The 24682-nt window shown below is 43.2% G+C and overlaps 1 protein-coding gene across 1 annotated transcript in view; it reads left to right on the top strand.

Annotated features, from left to right (window-relative positions):
• Positions 1 to 21441, top strand: part of PLEKHG7 (pleckstrin homology and RhoGEF domain containing G7) — a 137270-nt gene extending 115829 nt beyond the window's left edge. Inside the window, exons 11-17 of the mRNA XM_082256921.1 lie at positions 1947 to 2121; positions 5508 to 5623; positions 6342 to 6435; positions 8482 to 8561; positions 12437 to 12590; positions 12763 to 12860; positions 21212 to 21441. Of these exons, the coding sequence (XP_082113047.1) occupies positions 1947 to 2121; positions 5508 to 5623; positions 6342 to 6435; positions 8482 to 8561; positions 12437 to 12590; positions 12763 to 12860; positions 21212 to 21319 (825 nt within the window). The 3' untranslated portion in view covers positions 21320 to 21441. The remainder of the gene's footprint in view (positions 1 to 1946; positions 2122 to 5507; positions 5624 to 6341; positions 6436 to 8481; positions 8562 to 12436; positions 12591 to 12762; positions 12861 to 21211) is intronic.
• The last annotated feature ends 3241 nt before the right edge of the window (positions 21442 to 24682 follow it).

Below are 24682 nucleotides of genomic sequence, written 5' to 3'. Positions count from 1 at the left end.
TAACAGCCTATGTGGATCCGAGCTGTAGTATTGAAAACAGGAAAGGTGTGTCCCTGGAAGTCTGTAAAGCTCACCATACATTATACAATCTGAGTGTACAATCTCCTTTAGATTTGCCATCAACTATTTAGTGCAAGGGCCTGCCTAATTCGATAGATAGGTGTGCCCTCCTTTTATATAGTTTTGGTAAATCTAAAGGAGATTCTACATAAATTGTACAGAGTGTATAGTGCATGGCCACCTTTTTACACCTTAAAATGAACTAGTTGCGCTTTAGGTGCCATTAATTGTTAACTGCAACCCAAACACAAAAGTAAACACACGGTTTGCCATGTGAAAAAATAATTGTCAAACACAGAAAAACAGCACTAAAAAAATGCGCAAACCATAACATGCCAAATTGTCCCAATTGCCACCTGTAGCCCAGCCCATTGAAATCAATGGACTGCCCTTTGTGTGTTGCAGGAAAAACAAGCCAGAAAATGCGTGCTCTCACTACACTAGGGGTGAATGGGGCCTTAATTTCAAATTGATGTGTTTACACAAGAACAGTGAGGCTTTATTCACATTTGCGCATTTCCGAACGCACGGCAAACCACACTGAAAACATGCACTTTGATGTGCATTTCAGAAACGTGCTTTAAACACACATTGTGCTTACATTGCCATTATTTGTTAATGACAGCCCAAGTGCGGGCAGGCAAAAATGTGCCATGCTCCGCTCTACAAAAGTTCTGGAGCTTCTTTGGGGCATTTGTCACCCATAGGGCAGCCCAGAATGAGCTGCCCTTTTTGCGATGAGCGTGATTCTCCAAAATGTCGAAAAGAAAAAAACGTGTGCAGGAACGCCAGTTCCCGCCATGCAGAGATGTGAAAAGGGCCTGACTGCTGAGTGTCTTCATCCACTTGGCGATCCAGATGGCCATACACTATACAATCTGATTGTACAATCTCTGTACAATTTCCTTTAGATTTATCAAAACTGAACACCTGAAAAATACATTCAGTTTGTATTAAATTGAGGAAAGTGGGTGGAAATAAAACAAAAGGAGGTATAGTAATGAGGGAGGTGTGGTCCAGGGTGGTGATGTGGTGGCTGTTCTGTGATGCATTAGGTAGTGGATGATGGGAAGTGATGGCAGCAGAAAGCATTTTTTTAATTTCAAACAGAGAGCTAAAAATACAAAGTTTCCATGGACGAGGTAAGTGAGAGATAAACACATTGGGATGGATTAAACCGAAAGGACATTAGAAGAAGCTTCTATTATGAAAAGTGAAATTCTGTCTAAAAAGGTGAACTAGCCTTTAAACAACCTTTAGATGATACAAGTATTTAAATCTGGCAATAGATTTTCCCTGGGTTGAGTGCCTAACTATGCTTGCTACCCTATATTGGTATACAGTATAATTAAAGACTTAAAATGTAAGTTTTAATATATTTGGATGTAAAACTTGAGTAATGAAGCTGCAATCATATTGACAACCCTTGAGCCACCTCTTTACAAGGGGGTTTAATGCCTGGTACGTGGAGCGGCTTCTGTATCCTTTAACTGCTGTGATTGGCTTTCAAAGCGGTCACATGATCACATGAACGGGAACTTGACCTGCTGGTTGTCAATCCGAAGCCTTGACTGAGAGCTGTTGGTAATAACTTGGTCAGTGTGCTGGGAGTGCAAAGCGAGCACACACTCGGCACACAAACCTCCTGTTACTGTGGACGCATATCTGCGGCGGCTGAGTGTTAAAGCCCACCTTTTCTGCATCCACATATATGCATTACACAGCTGTCAATAGATTAAAATTAGATTCTGGGGCAGAGACCCCAGATACCAGCATTAGAGAGGTTTAATGTGAAGGGACTTGGGTTAGGGGATCACTCTCTGTACTAAAAACAGCTAGAAAATCAATATTCTGTCTACATCTAATAGTGATAATGGCTTTTACAGTGGTGTGAGCAACAGGAGCAGTGTAAACGACTTCATCTCACTGATTTGCTGGTGGCTCCACTACATCGGCTGACCCGATATCCCCTGCTCCTTAAGAATATATGGAAAAGAAGCAGTGATGCAGCAGAGAAAGTATCAATCTATTCAATGAAGGAAAAGGTGGAAAGCTCAATTAGTAAGTAATGTGAAATGTCCTCTGCCTATTTATTATAATACATGTGCTTTACTGTGGAGGCTCTCAAAATTTAGAGTTAGGACAACAGATAATTTTGGGGTGCCATGAAGAGGCTCTGCAGCTTACGCATTTATTTGCAAATGGGTGCAAACGAAACCCTTGTTTTAATGCATACTGTTAGACAGGATAATTTGGTTGGTTGCAGACTGGTCAGTAAGTAGAGCTGGGAATTTTCTTTCCTTTTGTTTAACATGCCTCATCCTTCCATGTGCTCCTTGCTGCAAAAGCCAGGTATAGGTGGGGCAGTGGCCGTTTGTACTGTTTAAATACTGGTGAGGGGACGCACTGGACACCTTTGCTGCCATTGTGCTATTTGCTGGGTGTCCAGTGCGACCCTGTGCCTTTTAAGGAGGGGTGGCCTCCCTCCAGGCTCACCTGCCCTCTGCTTGTCCATTAGAATGCATGTGCTTCTAATATGGAGGCTCATAAAATTAGTTAGGACTGCATATAATATTGGGTTGCTGTAAAGAGGCTCTGCAGCTTACGCATGTATTCGCAAATGTGTGCAAACTAAACCCCTGTTTTTATGCAAACTGTTAATACGGTTGGTTACAGGCTGGTTGGTGGATTGAGCTGGGAATTTTCTTTGGTTTTGTTTGATATACGTTGTCCTTCCATGTGCTCCTTGCTGCAAAGGCCAGTTACGGGGGGGGGGGGGGGGGGGGGGGGGGGGGGGGGATTTGGCCATTTGTTTGCAAGTAATGTGAAACGGCCAAAATATTTAAAAGTAAAACAATGAAAATTACAGTATGTCCCAATAATATGAGCTAAGTAATCAAATTTAGTTAAAATACTGTATAATATACATATGAGTTAGGGAAAATCTGTACTAGATTATTTTATATCCCATTGTATAGTAGTTTCTAGTAGAAAAGATCTGGACTAAAATCCACACCTTCCTTTATTGAACAATGCCATCTCCGGGAGTGAAGTTCTTGCCATGAAATCAAAAACAAAGCAGTGTTTGAGTCTGCCCAGCAACCCTGTTCTGTTGTATGATTCATGTCTCTTATCAGGCCTCGTTATAACAGAAATTCTACCTGAACTTCCTGCAGAACTAAAAGTTAATTGAATATAGTTGTATTAATTATTTACCTTGTAAAGCAGTAGCCAGTAGCTTTGTTGAAGTGGATCTTAAATAAAGTGTTCATGTTGGCAGTGTCACCAATCAAGACCAAGCCTTTCTGGAACTTTTTGTGTACTAGTTTAAATTAGTATTATTTGCTAGAAAATTCTTAGAAACCCCAAAAATTATATATTTTTTTTTTTTTTAGCAGAGACTCTAGAAATTAAAATGGTGATCATTGCAATATCAGATACCTAACATGTCATGTATTTAAAATTGCACACGGTCATGGAATGGCAACAAACTACGTTACTTAAAAATCTCCATAGGTGACTCTTTAACATCATTTACAGGTTACCAGAGGAGGTCTAGTGCTAGAATTATTGCTCTCGCTCGAACTATTGCAGCATTACCTCACATGTTTGGTTTGAACACTGTTTACATATAAAGGCACAACTTACGTATGTGTTTGCTTCTGTGCGTGAGCGCGGAGAGATGGGGCACTTTAAAAAATGTTCGTTTTTTTTTTTTTATTTAATTTTTACACTGTCCATTTACATTTTTTTTTATTAGTCTTATTCCTATGACAACGAATGTAAACATCCCTTGTAATAGAAATAAGCATGACAGGTCCTGTTTATTGAGAGATCTGGGGTCAAAAAGACCCCAGATCTCTAATTTACCCTTAAAAGCAAAAGAAAAAAACATTTTATGACACTCATCTCTTTAAGCTCGAGAACCGGAAGTGATGTCAGAGGTCGCTCCAGTCCTCCAAGGGCATAGAGCCGAGTGGGGGCCATCTTGCCCTTATTCTACTTCCTGCCTATCCATCCAAAGCAGAGATGTAATGATTAAGCACACAGTCAGTGTGTGAAACGCGTCTACCTTGTCACGATTGTCATTATTTGGATGTCCAGTCAATAAATCTGGATTTTGACTCAACCCAGAGTGCTGCCAATTCCTTTTCCTTTATCAAGTTTTCACGGAGACGAGCCGGGGCATGCACCTGTGTGAGTCATCAGGCAATTACACCACCTCGAGCAGTGAGTCCTTGTCTGTTCAATAGCATTACCTCACATGTGGTTTGAACACTGTTTACATATAAAGGCACAACTTGCGTATGTGTTTGCTTCTGTGCGTGAGCGCGGAGAGATGGGGCACTTTAAAAAATGTTCGTTTTTTTTTTTTTCTTATTTAATTTTTACACTGTCCATTTACATTTTTTTTTATTAGTCTTATTCCTATGACAACGAATGTAAACATCCCTTGTAATAGAAATAAGCATGACAGGTCCTGTTTATTTAGAGATCTGGGGTCAAAAAGACCCCAGATCTCTCATTTACCCTTAAAAGTAAAAGAAAAAAACATTTTTTTGACACTCATCTCTTTAAGCTCGAGAACCGGAAGTGATGTCAGAGGTTGCTCCAGTCCTCCAAGGGCATAGAGCCGAGTGGGGGCCATCTTGCCCTCATTCGACTTCCTGCCTATCCATCCAAAGCAGGGATCCTAAAACTACGGCCCTCCAGCTGTTGCGGAACTACACATCCCATGAGGCATTGAAAAACTCTGACATTCACAGACATGACTAGGCATTATGAGAATTGTAGTTCCTGTACAACTGGAGGGCCATAGTTTAAAGACCCTTGATTAAACAGATCAGATCAGTTCCGGGTTTACCGACAGCTCTGGTAAACTCAGAAACAACTGGCATCTCTCTAAAAGTGATCCTGTGGCGAATCTCCTGCCGGGATCGCTTTTAGCAGATGCCAAATCGCCCACAGAAAAAAAATGAAACCAGAGTTATGGCAGCTAGCTAACCCCAGTACTAAATGTCAAAGTAATGACATATATATATATACTGTGGACGTTCGGCAAGTGGTTAAGAGATTCCCCCACAGGAATAAAGGAAAAATCTCTCCAGCAAAGAAACAGACAGAAATTAATATCAGGGGTTTTACTCTTTCACGCTCATTTAAAAACCGAAACACCGTAGCTAGAGTTTCAGTTTAAGATTGACCGTGCATCTAAACTGGTCAAAAATTTATATTTGCACAACTGATGGCAAAGCACTGGACTGGTTCAATTGTGGACGTGTTAAAACCCCCACAGGCTTCATACTAGCCCTGGACACCTTCTAGTGTGGCTATTTCATGATTGATGAAGGTTGTCCCATGTCACTTATGAACTACTGCTGTGGCATTGGGTTTGGGAAGGCTGCTTTGTGTAAGGTAACACTGTGATTTACCTTTTGTATTTTTAGGAGATCTTGAAGGAAAGGTGAAATTGCTGGACAAGTCACAGAAATTCAAGCAACTCCAGGAAGTGATTGCGTGGCCGTGTTTGTGGGAAAGAGATAAAAGGTTTTTTATTCCTGAGGTACTCCATAGACTTTTATGTGTGTTGACACTGAATAGTGTAGGCAGGGGAGAAGACCTTATTTTCCTTTTGCTGCAGCTCAGCACACTTACAGGTCTCGTAACTTTCCCAGCCTATTACTGGACAGTAAAAGGAAAAGAAGCAGACTGATGAGCTCTCTGTCACTCTGCTCTCATCCAATAAGCTTGTTCCTTGCAATAAGGCACAATTGATTTACTCCTTGTCTTGTTTCCTTTTTCCAGTCTGAGCTGTGCTGTACAGGGACTGCAAGATGCTGATTCCAGATCAAATACAAGCACTTACACTGCTTGCTAAAATACAGTTAATTATGTATTAATGGATACAGAGTGGTTTTAATGAATGCCTTTTATATGTGCTTGGAGTTCAGCCTTATCATTTATACCAACCTGATGATTCTCAAATAGTGGAGTAAACCACTACAGACTATAAATATTTAAGGCAGAGCAGTAGAAAATTCCTTTTGAAAACTTACTATATTATTCTTGCATGCTGCTTGTATAGACTCTTTAAGTCCCTAGGTAAGCCTGGTATTAATCAGGAAAAGGAGCTTGCATTTTTTATATTATTTTTACTATTCTTAATATAAAAAAAAGATCCCAGTTATTCTAAAATTTGTGGGTCTCCTTTCACTGTGAACATTTCAGTTGATCTCAAATCTGTAAAACTGGTTTCTTAGCTTTTTTGGATTTTTCTTTAGGGTCTTAAAAACTATTTCAAAGAGTCGAACGTGGAGACGATGTTATCTTCACCGAACAGACAGCTTCTTTATGAAGGAAGACTTACCCTTACAGGTGTGTAAATGAATGTGATTTTAAATATGTCCTCATACTTTGAAGGCTCCTTTACTCAAGCCTATCTAAAGCCAAAACTTTATTTTTCTTTTTGGATAGAGTAGAGGAGAGTTAAAAAAGCTATTTTTTTTGCTGTGTTTCAATAAAGTAGAACTATAGGCACAACTTTTGTTTTTATTTTGGATAGAGTAAGGGAGGGGTTTATAACTCCTGTCAGACTTTTTTTGGCCATCCCTGTCTCATTGCAGCGCTTTCCATGTATTTCCTGTCCCATAGCCAAATTAATGGAATCCCTTGCCCCCCCCCCCCCCCCCCCCAGGGCACCAGAACCAGTGTCCCCATTGGAAGTTTTCTCCCCAGAAATGACTCTTCTGGGGAGAACCCAAAATGTGGGATTTTCTTTTACATTCACTTTCAATGATAATAAACAGGACAAATGGAGAGAATCTCCCTGACAGGTACAGACAAGTAATAAAATCTGACAGGAGTTCTAATCCCTCTTCACTCCAAAACTAAAAAAAACACCTGGAGAAGGCCGTGATTATCGCTAGCAGCTGCTTGCGTTAATCGCAAGCGATTCTGGCAGTTGATTGATCGATAAACTTGGTACATTCAGCCTGCCCATTACCGGTTTGAATCATTGTATGGCCGGTTTATAGGAGTATCTATTTATGGAAAAAATATTTTCTCTTTCGTTTATCAATAGACACAGCGCTTCATGAATCATAACTACTGGGTTATATTAGATAAATTTAATAGATCAAAATGACCACAGGAAATACACTCACATTTCCAAATAAATTGCAAGCCTTTCGGAGGTCAGACTCGCTTTTTGTGGTTACGGACGGACCAAGGAAAGGTCTGGGCGCTTCTTTGGCTACTATCTCCAGATGGATCAGACAGACCGTAACTCAGACCTATTCTATTAAAGGTCAGGTTCCTCCTTTCCTTGTCACGGCGCATTCTACTTGGGTGGGGAGTGCTTCTTGGGCCTTCCGTCATCAAGCATCAATATCTCAAATTTGCAAGGCGGCTATTTGGTCGTCTGTGCATACCTTCACAAAATTCTACAAAGTAGATACTTTGGCATCTGCAGATGCTTATTTTGGCCACAAGGTTTTGCAGGCTACTGTTTAAGAGGGTCTGTTCCCTCTAGAGGGGTGTTTTTCTTTAAATTTTTATTTTTTCAGATGGGGCTTCTGTGACCCGGTTAAGGCTCCTGTCTCCTAGTTAGGGCTCTTATGTTTAGCCTTGGGTTATTTTCCCCACTCCTCATTTTCCTTTTGGCACTGCTTTTGGATGTCCCAGTAGTTATGATTTATGGAGTGCTGTGTCTGTCGATGAACGAAAGAGAAAATGGGATTTTTGTACTTACCGTAAAATTCATTAGAGTTCATCGATAGACACAGCACCCACCCCTCTTTTGATACTTCTAGTACTGCTTGCTAGTGCTACTAAACTGATTACCTAGAGCAGAGAGGGGGGGATATGTAGTAGCTGAGTTATGCAGTTATGATTATTTTTTGAGCGCTGTGTCTGTCGATGAACTCAGAGAAATGGATTTTACAGTAAGTATCCCATTTTTCCCATTTCTGGGAGTCAAATCTTGAAAGAGAATGAGGGTAATTCTTAATGTCTTTCCCATATATGCTTCTTTAGATTTGTAATAAAATGGATGTTTACTTTTATCTCAAGATCAGCATTAGTGAACATATGCTAAGCATGTTCAAAACAACACATAGGCCGGCCATACACGGTCCCAGCGGAGACGGCTTCCGGCAACCCCCCCTACCCATGGAGAAGACAATGACCCTGCAGGCGGGAGTGATTCCCACATCAACTCTCTGTATTGATGGGGGAATCGAGAAAATTTCTTTCCAAACACTCTGTGTATGGCCAGCCTTAAAATAAAGTTAAACTTGTTAATTGATAAGAATCACACTGTGCGTTTACTTGCATTACTTGATGACCAGTTGGAGTGCCTTATCCATAACTGATACAGTATTGAAATATACATCTCACTGCATATGATTCTGTTCTCTTTAGAAAGCACACGTCTTCTCGATGTATACCTGCTCCTCTTTGATGACCTGCTGTTGATAACAAAAATTAAACGCAACAAAAGGGTAATTGCATTTCTTTTGTATATTTCCGTTTTCTAAAATCTATGCTGTTTACATACCTTTTTGCAATGTATGTATGTAAATTGAAAAAGTATGTGCACCCCCTGGAAATTGTTAGCTTTTACATTTTTGAACAGGCAAACAGAACTTCATTTAAACAATGCCCATGGAAAAAATAGGTACACCCTTGGCCATAGAAGATGATATTACTGTCCACCAGTTGTGACTGATTCGCTATGCAAAATTCCTTCAATTGCCTGAAATGCTTTGGGTTTTCTTGCATGTTAAACATTTCAGTTGTATTTATCCTTTGATTGAAAATTCTATTTCTGGTTCAGTTTTGGGAAAATGGCATTAAATTCTTTTCACACAACACTTTGATATGATGCATACTTCATATTTTATTTTTAAAGGGTAACTTTTATTAAACAGTTTTTTTTTCCTTGTGTTAATAACAAACAAGGACAAAAAGAAAGAAAACAAAGAAAATGTGCCCAGCAAGGCACAGCACCAAGATGCAGCTCAGAACAATACAGAACAGAAAAAAAACATCAGACTATCCATACATAACAATACCAAATGGTGTAATAGAGACCAAAAAAGGAAGGTCCCCCGCTCAGGACATAACATAGCAAACACAATATCACATGAAATGGAAAATGCACAAAATACCTCACAGACCATGACAGAGAAGGGTTATGAAACTAGAGAAGCAACCTTTTTTTGGGGAATTCAGCCAGGGAGATCAAACGTTGTAAATGTCTTGGGGCAGCCCTCGCGCTTTGTAAGTGAGTTTATACATAGGTAGAGCTTGGTTAACAGGATGAAGCAATAGGGGTAAGGAGAGTGGGGCCTGAGACTTCCAGTGCAATAAGTTTTTTTGGCATAGAAAAACAGTAAACGTATTAGTACTTTCTTCCCAGTAGGGAGAGTATTGTCTTCCACATAACCCAGTAAACATTGTAGTGGGAATCTGAAGAGTTGTACTAGTAAAATCCTTAACCTCAGACCAGTAATCCTAGATAGGAGGGCACTACCAGATCATATGGTAAAATGAACCTATAGTTCCAGAGCATTTAGTACAAGGGGGGGAGGGAAGCTTGCTCATCTTGCAAAAGAGTATAAGAGGTATAATTCGAGCGATGGAGGAATTTTGTTTGGAGGACCTTATCTTCAGCAGATATAACCACAGGGGATTGCAGCCTGCATAGTTGACATGATGATTACAAGCTGCTCAGGCCCTGAAGCAGCAAGGCATCTCCAAGCAATAGCATTTGCACCACCTTGTTTCACAGTTACAAGGTTCTTCTCCTGAAATGCTGTCTTTAGTGTGCACCTATCATGTCTACTGTTATTGTGATGAAACAACTGTCTTTGATTAATTCCATCCAAAGCACATTATTTCAGACAGCCTGGTTGTTTCCTACATGTTCAATATAGTCTTGTTCTAAAGCACAGACATTTTACTGGCACACCTCCAATGCAGGTTAAATTGGTGCAGTCTCTCTCTAGTTGTAGATGCATGCACTTTGGTACCAAATGTTGCAAAAGTTACTTGCAGATCCCAAGATATAATCTGGAATACTTGAAGATTTATTTTTAGCATCAAACAGTCAGCTCTTGGGCTGAATTAGCAGTCATTTGAAATCTATGCCAACCATAGATAATTTTTCTTACAATAAAAGGATTGACTTAAAAAAATTGACAATCCTTTTAAATCCCATTTCAGACTCATAGCATCCATAAACTGCTTTCTGGGGTCCATAGAGTGTTTTTTTGATTTTGGCAAGATCTGCAGTTTAAAAATTAAATGCTCCATGTTCATATCCCCTTAAGGCCCCTTTCATACATGTGGGACATGTCCTGCGACTTGGGATTGCAAAGTCGCATGACAAGTCATACCCCATGATTTCCAATGACTACCATTCAAATCTCCACAACTTCAAAGTAGTCCATGCACTACATTTGGTCCGACTGATGCGTTTTGAAGTCCAAAGACCTCAAGATACACAGGCATAGCTTCAGTCCATTTAAAATTGGGTCAAAATCGCACGACTTTTAGGTCGAACAAGTGTGAAAGGGGCCTTGGAGGGTTTTAATTATTGGTGCCTACTCTGTTTTAAATGTGAGAAATATGCATTTTTTAAATAATTTATAATATTCATATGAATTAATACATCATGTCAATTATATGTGTAATTTATTCAAGTAGATCCTATTTATTTGTAGGCACTATTTGAATGAAAATCTTGTTTGCTTGTTTCCACGGGGTGTACTTACTTTTTCACACTACTTGCATGTGTTGTGAAAAGGTCATTCAAGTTCTCTGCAGTGATATGATCCTTTGTAATTACAGAGGCATTTACTTTCAATGAGGGGGCTTTCCACACTTATGCATTCACTGTAATGTTCATTTTTGTTCATTCATTGTAAAGTGAGGGAGAAACATTCAGAAAACAGAGATTTTATTTGGTACAGATGTGTTGAATAAAATGCACACAATTGCATGATACATGCATGTTTTAGTGTTCACAGTGGGCTTAAAATGTGTATTGCAGAAAAAATGGCGGGTACCGTGGACTCCATGTCCGCCGACACCTGCTGATCTTCAGGCAGAGAGGCACAACAGCAGCCTGCCTATGTTAACAAGGCAGATCGCCCTTCTGGCAGGAGGGAAGGTATGGAATTTATGTCCCTGAAAAGCAGGGAATAAATTCCATCTCTTCCTCTAGTAAAAGCATTACCCACAGTGTAGTAAAACACTGGTTAGACACAGTTAACCCTTTGATTGCCCTTAAAGTTAACCCCTTTCCAGCTAGTGACATTAGTACAGTTGCAGTGCATATTTTTTTAGCACTGATCACTGTATTGGTGTCACTGGTCCCCAAAAAGTGTCAGTGTCAGAATGTCTGCTTCAATATCGCATTCCCGCTATAAGTCGTTGAACGCCGCCATTACTAGTATAAAAATAAGAATGAAAAAAATCCCATAGTCTGTAGACGCTATAACTTGCGCAAACCAATCAATATACGCTTATTGGGGTTTTTTTGTTTTTACTAAAAATATGTAGCAGAATACATATTGGCCTAAATTTATGAAGAAATGTTATTTTATTTTTTCAATTTTTTTAATGGACAGGTTTCATAGCAGAAAGTGAAAAATATTGTTTTGTTTTTCCAAAATTGTCTTTTTTTTTTTTTTTTCATTTATAGCGCAAAAAATAAAAAAAACGCAGAGGTAATCAAACACCACTAAACGAAATCTCTATTTGTGGGAAAAAAAGAATATCAATTTTATTTGGGTACAGTGTCGCAATTGTCAGTGAAAATAACGCAGTGCCGTATTGCAAAAAATAGCCTGGTCACGATGGGGGGGGGGGGGGGGGGCGATAAACCTTCCAGAGGTTAATTGGTTAATGATTGGAATATCTACATTTAAATGCATTTTCATGCAACGTTAGTTTGGTCGAACAATCTCTGTAGTGGGAGATTAGAGATGGATTAGAATTGTGAGCATAGAATCAAGATGATAATTGAAATGTGTCTTTGGTTAGGGTAATAAAGTGGAATTCCAGCCAAATGTTTTTTGTTTTTTATGGAAATGTTTAGAATCTCTGTCAGGTGTTTATTGACCTCTCTGTCCTATTTGGAGGATTTACCCTTTGTACTTTTGTGGTCACCAGGGCAAAATGTATGGGCAATCTTCATTGGGACCCAGACAACAATGAAGCTGGTTCTAATCCTTCCTTACTGTATTCAGAAAAACATTTGGCTGCAGTTCTGCTTAAATATTGTAGTTGTGATGCCTATCTCAAGTTTAGGCTGTGAGAAGGGTGTCTTTAACTTAATTGTCTTGTATCTTTTTTATTTTTTTTTCAGAAAACATCAAATTTAGAAGCTTGTACAATGTACCCATCTTTACACCCAGAGCTGCAGAGCATAGTGAAAGAAGGTGGTTACTGCAAAGTCTTAGACCAGCCTATTGCACTAGACAGGCTAAGCGTAAAAAGTATTGATGCCTTTCATGTTACAGGTATGCAAGTATAAATGTGCACACTATAATACAAAGATAAAGGACAAAAGTGTTGTGGAGTTGAAAATGTTTTTTTTTGCTGTTATACTCAGGAATACCTATAGTAAAGAAATACATAGCTGTATAGCGATTTAAATTGGCTTCATTTACTGACTCCTTCTGTCTTCAATAGTGTATGGAATGAGGAATGCTTTCCTAATCCAGCATGAGAATCGCTATCAGCAGTGTATCGCTGCCTTCATTATGCAAGCACATACGGAATCTGAAAAGGTTTGTCACGCTTTCCTATTTTATAGTCTGATGCATCATAATGGATAGTGATACTGTTTAACCACTTCCTTACCGCTGGACATCATATGACGTCGCCCAGGGGTTTGAGCTGGGATATCTGAATGATGCATGCAGCTGCAGGCATCATTCAGATATCATTTTTTTTAGCTGGCGATTCCCTGCACCATAAGAACAATCACAGTGGCTGTTCAGCCCCTTGATCGTTCTTACAGGCGGTGGGAGGGGACATCCCCCCCCCTCCTCCAGCGCTTCTACTGGCTCACCAATGCGATTGGCGAGCTGGAGAAGGAATCCACCGCCGGAGGAAGTACACCATAGAGACCAGATGGTCCCCGGCAGTCTCTATGACTCTCGGAGGCCCGGACGCGATGTTATGACATCACGCCCAGCCTGGCAGTTGTCAATACTGCCGTGATCTCGGCTGGATAGCCAAGATCGTTTTTTGACTTCAGTCTTTCTAGCATGTAGGTGATATCTGAGGTCTTATTGACCCCAGATCTCTCCATAAAGAGGAAAATGTTAAAGTGCCCCCGTCCCCGTGTGCTCGAACGCATGCGTACGTCGCGGCCACATATGTAAACGTTGTTCAATCCATATATGTAAGGTATCGTCGCTAACGTTACAGCGAGAGCAACAATTCTAGCCCAAGCTCTCCTCTGCAACTCTAAACTGGTAACCTGTTCAAATTTTTAAAGAGTTGCCTATGGAGATTTTTAAATACCGAAGTTTGGCGTCATTCCATGAGTGTGCGCAATTTTAAAGTGTGGCATGTTAGGTATCTATTTACTCAGTGTAACATCCTCTTTCACATTATACAAAAAAATTGTACTAACTTAAGTGTTTTTTTGCTTTTTTTAAATTCATAAACAAATTTTTTTTTCCAACAAAAAAACGCGTTTGAAAAATTTCTGCGCAAATACCGTGTGACCTAAAAAGTTGCAATGACCGCCATTTTATTCCTTTAGCTGGATACACACTATACAACTTTTGTTGTTAGATTTCCTTTAGATTTACCTTCAACTATGTAGTGCAAGGGCCTGCCTGATTGCTTACGAATTAAAAGTGTTTAGATTTGACCTCCTATTAAATGGTTTTGGTAAATCTAAAGGAAAAAGTCTAAAGACAATTGTATAGTGTGTATGGCCCATTAGGGTCTCTGCTAAAAAATATATATATAATGTTTGTGGGTTTGGAGTAATTTTCCAGCAAAAAAAATGAGGATTTTTACATGTAGGAGCAGAGTGCCAGAAATGGCCCGGTATGGAAGTGGTTAAAAAAAAGCACTCATCAAAGCATCCAGCACATCTAAAGGCTCCTGTGTGCCAATCTAAATAGAATCCAAACAAATATGGTTACATGTGATAGCCAGGTCTCTTAAGCTTAAAAAAAAAAGATATCACCATTCCCATCCAAGAATGTATATACAGTATATGTACATTGGATGGGAAGAGGTTAAAGTGTGTATTTTCCAAAAAAACAATTGTGTTCGAAAAACCGCTGCACAAATATCGTGACACAAAAAACTGCAACAACCGACATTTTTTTTCTCAAGTGCCTCTGGTTTTAGAAAATATGTAATGTTTGGGGGTTCTAAGTAATAATCCAGTTTAAAAAATTCTGTTTTTTACATGTATTTAATAAGTGTCAGAATTGGCTGGGGCAGCAAGTGGTTAAATGTATAATTTAGAAATTCTAGGGAGTGTTATGCCTAGAAAGTGTGTTTTTTTTTTTTTTGTTTTTTTTATTATTCTTTATTTATAGAGAAGCTTCTTACAGAAAATGACTTGTAACCTTTATATTGAAGTCAAGAGTGAAGAGTTAGTAAATGCTTAATTTTTCCACATTCTCAACATACAGTATGAATGAGAATAAGGCCCCTTTCTCATTGGGCGGATCCGTTTTGACGGACTTTGCTTGCTTAGTGGGGATCGCTCTACTGATCCCCGCTGAGCAGGCAGATGACAGGTCCGTCTCCGCTCACTGTTCAGAGACGGACCTGTCAGAACCCCGGTCTCCTCTATGGGGAGATCGGATGAGAACAGACAGGCTGTTAGACAAATGGCGAATGCCATCTGTCTGTTTTTAGCAGATCTTGTTGGATCGGATGCCAGGCGGGTGTCAGCGGACACATGTCCGCTGACATCCGCCTCCCTGTAGGGGGGAATAGGTGACTCGTTTCGATCGTGTGAAAGGGGCCTACGAATTGCATTCTCTCTAGAACCTAGAAACTTAACTACTTGAGGCTGACAAATGTAATGGTGTAAGAAGATCTACATTTTAACGTAAAACACAACTTAGAAGTTGAAGTATATTTGGCTACCTGAGCTGGCTTTCCAGGGAAATGCCCCGAAAGACCATAAGAATAGTTACCGAGTATAACAAAGCAGCAGCCAGGACCAGGTAGGAAATTTACTCTGTTATGAATAAGAAAAGGGGGGGGGGGCAGGGAAGTGGGGAAGAATAGAGAAAAAAAAGGGGAGAAGGAGTAAGGGGGGGGGGGGGTGTTAGTAGGCGGGGGCGAAGGGTCATTCTCCGGGGGTGTCTCCAAATTGGTTTCATATGTACCCAGCTACATTTTTAAGATAGTTCAGGGTCAGATTGGGACATTACCCAAAGAAAATTATTTGTAGTGAAGAGCAGCCGTTAACTACTTACCGACTGCCCTATAACAATTTTACTGCTACAGGGCGGCTGCACTGCACAGGATCACGTATTTATACACGTGATCCTGCACTTCCGGTTCTCAGGCGTGAGTGTACGCCACTGACGGCTTACTTCCGTTGTGATTCTACACAACAGGAGCTGATCAGTGAGTCCCGCGTACCCGATGTTTCTGGGCACCCGCTCATCATTCGGTACACATGGAGAACAGCGGAAAACAAGGCAGATCGCCGTTCTGAGAGAAGGGAAGGTTGTGATCCTGTGTTCCTGCAAAGCAGGAACAGGGATCTTTGCCTTCCCATAGTACAAGCACCTCACACATGGTTAGAAAACCCAAGCTAGGCACACAGTTAACCCTTTAATTGCCCCTGATTTTTAACTCCTTCCCAGCCAGTGTCAGTACAGTGACAGTGCATATTTCTTTTGTTCATTGATGGACACAGCACTCCATAGATCATAACTACTGGATTATATTGCCTCCTCTAGGAGTAGGACTAGGCAGAAAAAAAAAACACCTGGCTACGGCCATGGGCCGTCCTCAGCTGGTATATAAACCCCTCTCTCTGCTCTAGGTAATCAGTTTTAATCTGTATATTTAGGAGTAAGGACCTAGGCTCCCGGCTGGGATCTCTGGCCCTAGCAACTTTTTCTCCTTCCTTACATCTATATTTGTTTTTTACCTTGGGAGAGCTACAATCAACTGCCGGGCTGGGTGTTCAGACTGCAGCTACGCGCTAGGTCGGCCGCGACATAACCTCACGGGCAGAGGCTGGCCCACGATATAATTGCCTTGCAGGGTCGTATATGACCAGAGGTGGATTTGAGTCGTAGCATTTCCTTGGCCGACAGCTCCCCTACTTCGGTGGCGAGGAGTTGTCTGGAGCGTTACCTGCACCATGGAAGGGTAAGTACAGTCCCGCCTCTCCACTTTTGGTGGTTTTTGGGGTGGACACGTGTAACCTCCAGGAACAGTCGGACCTGCCTGCAGATTCCCTCCTCCCATCCTAAAATCCCTCAGTGAGCTGGGCTTCCCCCACTCACTTTTCCCCCTGTCTGGACCTGGAGTCTGGTGGGGGTCCCAGGGCAGAGGATGGAGCGGAGACCCCTGGGGTCTCCCCCCGCTATCCCCACTCTGTAAGTATCCTGGGATAGTGTGTCATGACCTGGTAGTCTGGAGGGGTCCCAGTGTAGGAGACCCCTAGGTGCATATGCCCTAACTGGGTGTAGTGCAGGGGAGTCCCAGTTCAGAGACCAGCGCAGAGTGCACAGTGGAGTCTCCCCCAATGTGTGTCTTGTCTGTGGAGTACCTTAAGGGGGGGGTCCCCTTGCAGAGGGCGCAGGGAAGATCCTGGCAGCATGCTTTGGCCTCTGTAGCTGCTGCCAGCCATGTCCGATGATGTCATGGTGACCATTTTCCCTTGGTCTGGCTGTTCTCCGGCTGGCGGCCATGTTTGTGTAGCCCGATGATGTCACGGCAGCTATTGTCCCTTAGTCCAGGAGACGCTGGGGACAAGCTAAGCCTCGTGGGGATGCTGAAGCTCCTCCTCAGTTTCCTCTTCCTGTGCTTGGGGCATATGAAAAGGGATGGCGTCCATGGTGTTGCTGGGTCCGAATTCTCGGCTTTCCCCCGGTCGGTAGGGTGAGTCCTTGGGGGGGTCCCTGTTATCTCTCTCTGCTGAAAGGTACCCTAAGACTTGGGGGGGATCCTTTAGTGGTGCCAAAAGAGTTTTTGTACTGCAAGGTCTTCCTTTCCTTATGGAGCCTCAGGGTCACCTCTCCCCCACTGACCCCCTCATAGAGGTAGCAGATTCCTCGGAAAACCCAGCTTCCCATGATTGCGCTGACAGCGGTCCTGCATGCCTTAGTGTCCTGGGTGGAAGTGGCGTGTCGGCAAAGGCCCAGGAGGAAGCGTCCCCTGCCTTCCCCTCCTCAGTCTGTCTCATCCAATTCTTAGCCTGATGCTGCTGTGGACGCGGCCCGTCCAGGGGGGCTAATATCACACCCCCAGATCCATGCGATAGTGTGAATGATTCCTCCATTTCGCAGCAGCGAATGAAAAAGTGTAGGTAGACGCACATATCACTGCAGTACGTGAGTTGTGGCTGTGTAGTTTGGTACGCATAAGTCACCTCGCACTCCAAAGTTGTTAACTTATGTGCCTTATTTTGACTGATTTTCCTGTAAGGAATGGGAACAACCAAAATTACTCTTTGTGGTCCCCAAACATTTGCTGTACGTTACCCTTTTGAGGAGTCACTTTTAAAAAAGTGGACTAGTCCACCAGTGGTGGACCCTCCTGTTTCCAGGTTGACTAAAGCAACCATGATCCCAGTAGAGGAATCCCCGTCCTTTAAGGACTCGGCTGAAAGGAAAGTGGAGGCGGTGGCATGCAGCAGGTTTACTATGACTGGTTCGGCATTGTGGCCAGTCTTTGCCTCTGCCCTGGTGTCTCAGACCCTAACTGAATGGGCCAAGCTTTTGCGCAGGGTCTGGTGGGGGAACAGCAGGCCAGTTGGTCCATGGGCTGCAGTTTATTTGTGATGCAGCTTTGGATACAGCACCTGTGCTGTCAAAACTTTGTTTCAGCGGTGGGGATTAGGCGCGTGCTGTGGCTTAAGAATTGGTCCACAGACCAAGCCTCCAAGAAAGCCCTCACTAATCTGCCTTTTCAAGGCAATCGCCTGTTTGGTGCTACCCTGGATGACATCATTAAGGGTCTCGCGTGCGGGGGGGGGGGGGGGGGTGACAGTACATTCCTGCCACAGTCTAGGAAACGGAAGGAGCCTCGTCGCAGCCGGGGGGCCCTCCTTCTCAGCACAGAAAACTCTTTCATGCTTCTGGGACTGAGAATAAGGGAAATAGATCATTCAAATTTTCCCCCGGAGGTTCCAAGCAACCTTAGTCTGGTCAGCCTAGAGCTAGCTTCTCCGGACCCGCAGACAAAACCCCTTCAGCTTGAAGGTCTGCCCTCAACCATTTTTGGAGAGGGGCTGCCCTCACACATTTTTGGACTGGGGGGGGGGGGCATCTTCGCTGGTTTACGGCCACCTGGACCTCTTTTGTGAGTGTTCAGGAGAAAGGTTTCTTTTGGGGGTACCCAGAAAGGGGGACAAAGCTTGTCCTTTTCAGGTTTTTTTAGGTCCTGAGTCTCCTTGTGCAGATTTAATTCCTGCAAAGGTCCGAACTACCTATGGTCCCCCCTTTCCCTGTCCAGGGAATTGATTTACCTAGGTCTGATTCTAATTCTGACCAGGGTGGTCCTTCCTCTGGTCAAATTTCAGGAACCACAGGCCGTGATTCACTGGTTGCTGTCACACAGACAGTTCTCTCTCCTGATTTGCATACAGGTTCTGAGTGTGGTATCCACCTTCAAGACCTTTCTGTTTGCACAGTCCTACATGCAGGTACTGAGGGATAGAGGTTTGTCTGGATCAGTAATCCCAACTATGGCGAAGTCGAGGAAGTTGTCTTCGAGCAAGATATACCATTGACGTGGAACGCATACATTTGTTGGTGTGAGTCTATTGGCGCTCATCCTCGATCCTTTTCTGTGGCTCGGATCTTATCCTTTCTTCAACGGGGCGTTGATCAGAAGTTGGCCTTGAGTACCATCAAGGGTCAGGTGTCTGCCTTGGCAATCTTCCTCCAGTGACCCCTAGCCATGCACACTTTAGTTCATACCTTCATTCAGGGGGTTTGACATGTGTCTCCCTCTGTACGATCTCTTTTTCCGCCATGGGATTTAAATTTGGTGCTTTTGGTTCTCCAGAAACCTCCATGTGAGAATATTCAGGAGATTCCCTTGCCTATGTTATCCCAGAAAGTGGCATTCTTGGTGGCTATTACCTCGGCCCGCATGGCTATCAGAATTGATGGCATTATCCTGTTGCACTCCCTATTTGGCGGTCCATAGGGATAAAGTGGTTCTTTGTCCCTGTTCATCATTCCTGCCCAAAATTGTCTCTGACTTCCATTTGAATAAGGACATTGTGTTGCCTTCCTTGTGTCCCAAAACGTCTCATCCCAAGGAATTTGCCTTGCACACCTTGGATGTGGTCCATGCGATACGGGTATATCTGGAAACTACGGAGTCCTTTTGGAGGTTTTGTGGTTACGGACAGACCAAGGAAAGGGCTGGCCGCATCTTTAGCTACCATCTTCAGATGGATCAGACAGATGGTAACTCAGGCCTATTCTATTAAAGGTCCACCTTTCCCTGTCACGGTGCATTCTACTCTGGGGCTTAGCACTTCTTGGGCCTTCCGTCATCAGGCATCAATAGCGCAAGTTTGTTTTGTTTTGTTTGTTTGTATGATTGTTGGTTATAAAATTAATAAAAAGAGATTTAAAAAAATAAATAAAAATAGCGCAAGTTTGCAAGGCGGCCACTTGGTCGTCGGTGCATATCTTCTCAAAATTCTATAAGGTAGATACTTTGGCATCTGCGGATGCTTCTTTTGGCTGAAAAGTTTTGCAGGCTGCTGTTTAAGAGGGTCTGTTCCCTCTTGAGGGGTGTTTTTTCTTTACATTTTTTCAGATGAGGCTCATGTGACCAGGTTAAGGCTCCTGTGTCCTGGTTAAGGGCTCTAATGTTTAGCCTGGGTTATTTTCCCCACCCCTCGTTTTCCTTTTGCCGCTGCTTTTGCATGTCCCAGTAATTAGGATTTATGGAGCACTGTGTCTGTCGATGAATGAAAGAGAAAATGGGATTTTTGCACTTACCATAAATTCCATTTCTCTGAGTTCATCGACAGACACTGCACCCACCCCTCTATGGAGTTCTGATACTTCTAATACTGCTTGCTACTAAACGGATTACTTGGAGCAGGAGGGGGAGTTATATACCAGCTGGGGACGGCCCATGGGCGTAGCCAGGTGTTTTTTGTTCTGCCTAGTCCTTCTGGAGGAGGCAATATACCCAGTAGTTATGATTTATGGAGCGCTGTGTCTGTAGATGAACTCAGAGAAATATAATGTTTTGGAGTTTCTAGCAAAAAATACAGATTTTTTTTTTACTTGTAAACAAAAGGATCTTTATATGGAAGGCTTTAACCAATTGCCCTCCAAAACGTTTACCCCCCTTCATGACCAGGCCATTTTTTGCGATACGGAACTGGGTTACTTTAACGAATGTACGGTTGCGTGACTCTGTAGCCAAATAAAATGTATGTTCTTTTTTTCCCCAGAAATAGAGCTTTCTTTTGATGGTATTTGATCACCACTGCGGTTTTTCTTTTTTGCGCTATAAACAATAAAAGACTGACAATTTAAAAACTTTACTTTTTGCTATAAAACATAAAAAAATGAATCAAATTTCTTCTTCAATTTAGGCCAATATGAATTCTGCTACATATTTATGGTAAAAAAAAATCCCAATAAGCATATATTGATTGGTTTGCACAAAAGTTATAGCGTCTACAAACTATGGGATATGTTAATGACAGCAATCAGCAACTTTTAGTGGGACTGCAATATTCTGGCAGACAGTCGGAACACTGACACTTTTTGGGGACCAGTGACATTAATACAGTGATCAGTGTTAAAAAAAAAAAAAAATGCTATTATCTTGCAGGGGATAATTTTGCTTCAGTTTTTGTTGCAGTTTACAAATGAGAGCAAGTGTTGATAAATGCCATGCCTAATATTACCCTATTCTATATATTTTACAGAAGCAATGGATCTCACAGATAGAAACTGCCATTTCCTGTTACACTGAAGTTCATGAGACAAACAGATCTTCGGTATTTTGCTACCCTGCAGAGTCAGCTGAAATTTAATAGTGTGTTGTGTATAGAATGCCTAAATTAATTGTTTTGTTCACTGTTTTTTTTTTATAAATATTTTATTTGTACATTGCTTGTAATATATGAAATTCTGATTAACAAAAAAGCCTACAGTGTTTGACTATGATGTTTTTTTAAACCAACTTTATTAAATGTATTTTCTAATATCGTGTTTCACAAAAGCTAAACATTTAATGTTGCACCACATAATACCTCTAGCTAGAAAAGTGCTGTGCAGACTGAATACATGAACCAATAAACCTAGTTATCTAGTATAAAGAAATCCACAAGCTAGAAAAAGGGTCTTATAGTGAGGAAGTGAAGCAAATCATATTTGTAGTGGTCCAGAGTAAAGGGTTTTCTCTTTCGTTCGACGGACACAGTAGGACTAGGCAGAACAAAAAACACCTGACTACACCCATGGGCCGCCCTCATCTTGGTATACAACTCCCTCTCTGCTCTAGGTAATCAGTTTTATTCTGTCTAGTCAGGAGTAGGGACCTAGGCTCCCGTTTGGGATCTCTGGTCCTAGCAATTTTTTTTCTCCTGCTTCCTTCTTTTTTGTTTTTTCTCTTGGGAGATCTACAGTCAACTTTCAGGCTGAGCGACGGGCTGGATAATCTAGATCCAGTGGTCCCCCCAGCCAGCGAGCGCGTGCAGACCTCAGCTACGAGTTAAACCTCTCGCATACGACGGGCTTGGGTCTGAGTCACAGTGATCCCTTGGCCGACGGCTCCCCTACTTTGGTGGCTAAGATTCTGTCCAGAGTGTTTTACCGCACCATGGAAGGGTAAGTACAGTCCCCCCCCTCCCCTTTTGTCATTTTCTTTGGGGTGGATGCGGGTAACCTCCAGGAACGGTTGGACCTCCTCCTCCCATCCTTAAAAATCCCTCAGTGAGCTGGGCTTCCCCCACTCCCTTTCCCCCATCTGGATCTGGATTCTGGTGGGGATCCCAGGGTAGAGGGTGCAGCGGAGACCCGTGGGGTCTACCCCGCTATCCCTACTCTGTAAGGGTCCTGGGATAGTATGTCCTGCCCTGATAGTCTGGAGGGGTCCCAGTGTAGGAGACCCCTAGGTGCATGCCCTGCTGTTTGTAGTGTGGGTATAGTGCAGGGGGGTCTCCCCTAACGTGTGTCCTACCTTCAGGAGGGGGTTCCCTTGCAGAGGGTGTAGCATTGCAGAGGGCACAGGGAAGATCCTGGCAGCATGCTGTAGCTGATGGCGGCCATTTTCCTTTCGTCTGGCTGGGCTTTGGTTGGCGGCCATGTTTGTGTAGCCCGATGTCACGGGGGCCATTTTCCCTTAGTCTGGCTGGTCTCTAGCTGGCGGCCATGTTTGTATAGCCTGATGATGTCACGGGAGCCATTTTCCCATATGCAGGGAGACACTGGAGACAACCAAAGCCTTGTGGGGATGCCGAAGCTCCTCCTCTTTCTCTGCCTGGGACATTTAAACAGGGATGGTGTCCATGGTGATGCTGGGTCCTAATTCGCTCCTCAGATCGGTAGGGTGAGTCCTTGGGGTTCCCTGATACCTCTCTCTCTGCTGATAGGTACCCTGAGCCTTGGAGGGATCCTTTAGTGGTGCCAAAAGATTGTTTTTGTACTGCAAGGTCTTCCTTTCCTTAGGGAGCCTCAGGGTCAGATCTCCTCCACTGACCCCCTCATGGAGATAGCAGGTCCCTCGGAACCCCAGCTTCCAATGGTTGCACTGACGGTGGTCCTGCAGTCTTTAGTGTCCCTGGTGGAAGTGGCGTGTGGGCAAAGGCCCAGGAGGAAGCGTCCCCTGCCTTTCCCTGCTCAGTCTGTCTCCTCCGATTCTGAGCCTGATGCCGCCGTAGACGCGGCCCGTCCAGGGAGGCCTAATATCACACCCCCAGATCCACCGGATAGTGAGGAGGATTCCTCCATGGTTGCAGCAGCTAATTAAAAAGCGCTGATAGACGCACATATCACCGCAGTGCCTGAGACTTTGAAAATGGAGGATGGGGCTGGTGTAGCCACGGACGTGGCTGTGTCGTTTGGTACGCATAAGGAAACACCTTTGGAGTGCAAGGTGACTTAAGTGCCTTATTTTGACAGTTTCTCCTGTACGGAATGGGAACGACCAAAATTACCAATTGTGGTCACCAAATGTTTTGCTGTACGTTACCCTTTTGGGGACCCTCCTGTCCTGTTTCTGATCCTGTTACCATGATCCCAGTAGAGGAATCCCCGTCCTTTAAGGACCCGGCTGACAGGAAAGCAGAGGCTGTGGCACGTAGCATGTTTACTATAGCTGGTTTGACATTGTGGCCAGGTTTTGCCTCAGCCCTGGTGTCTCATACCCTAACTAAATGGGCCAAGCTTTTGCGCCAGGGCCTGGGGGGTGAGCAGGTCCCCGCTGCTTATGTTGATTTAGCGGACCAGTTGGTCCATGGGCTGCAGTTTATTTGTGATGCAGCTTTGGATACAGCTCCTGTGCTGTCCAAACTTTGTTTCAGCGGTGGTAATCAGGCACGTGCTGTAGCTTAAGAGGTGGTCTGCAGACCAAGCCTCTAAGAAAGCTCTCCTTGATCTGCCCTTTCAAGGCGATCGCCTGTTTGGGGCTACCCTGGATTACATCATTAAGGGTATCATGGGGGGGAAGAGTACCTTCCTGCCATAGACTAGGAAAGGGAAGGAGCCTCGTCGCAGAAGTGGGTCCTCCTCAGCATACATAAAATGATTTTGTGCTTCTGGGACAGAGAATAAGGGAAATAGATCTTTCAAATCTTCCCCGCGTGGTTCCAAGCATCCTTGGTCTGGTAAGCCTAGAGCTAGCTTCTCTCGACACCCTTTATTAGGGTGGGGGGACATCTTTGCTGGTTTCCGACCTCAGGGACCTCCTTCATGAGCGTCCAGGGGGATACACTAAATGATTTGTTTGGCGGTACCCAGAAGGGGGGACAAAGCTTGTCCTTTTCAGTTTTTTTTAGGTTCTGAGTCTCCTCTGTGGATTTAATTCCTGCAAAGGTTCAGGTGATGTCCAAACTACCTAGAGTCCACCCATCCCTGTCCAGGGAATTGATTTACCTAGATTTGATTCTAATTCTGACCAGGGTGGTCCTTCCTCTGGACAAATTTCAGGAACCACAGGCCGCTATTCACCAGCTGCTGTCACACAGATAGTTCTCTCTCCCATTTTGCATACAGGTTCTGAGTCTGGTGGTATCCACCTTCAAGACAGTTCTGTTTGCACAGTCCTACATGCAGCTCCTTTAGCAGGTTCTGCTCCACAGGAGGATACCGAGGTGGCAAGATCATGGGTTCCTCTAGCAGATGCCATTGGCATCCAAGGGCCACGGTAAGGCCAGTATCATCCTTGGCTCAAGCTT

The sequence above is a fragment of the Pelophylax lessonae genome, assembly GCF_965119305.1.
Source record: "Pelophylax lessonae genome assembly, chromosome: 4".
Taxonomy (NCBI): Eukaryota; Metazoa; Chordata; class Amphibia; order Anura; family Ranidae; genus Pelophylax; species Pelophylax lessonae.
The sequence above is the reverse complement of the archived record's forward strand: the minus strand, read 5'-3'. Positions and strand labels throughout refer to the sequence as shown.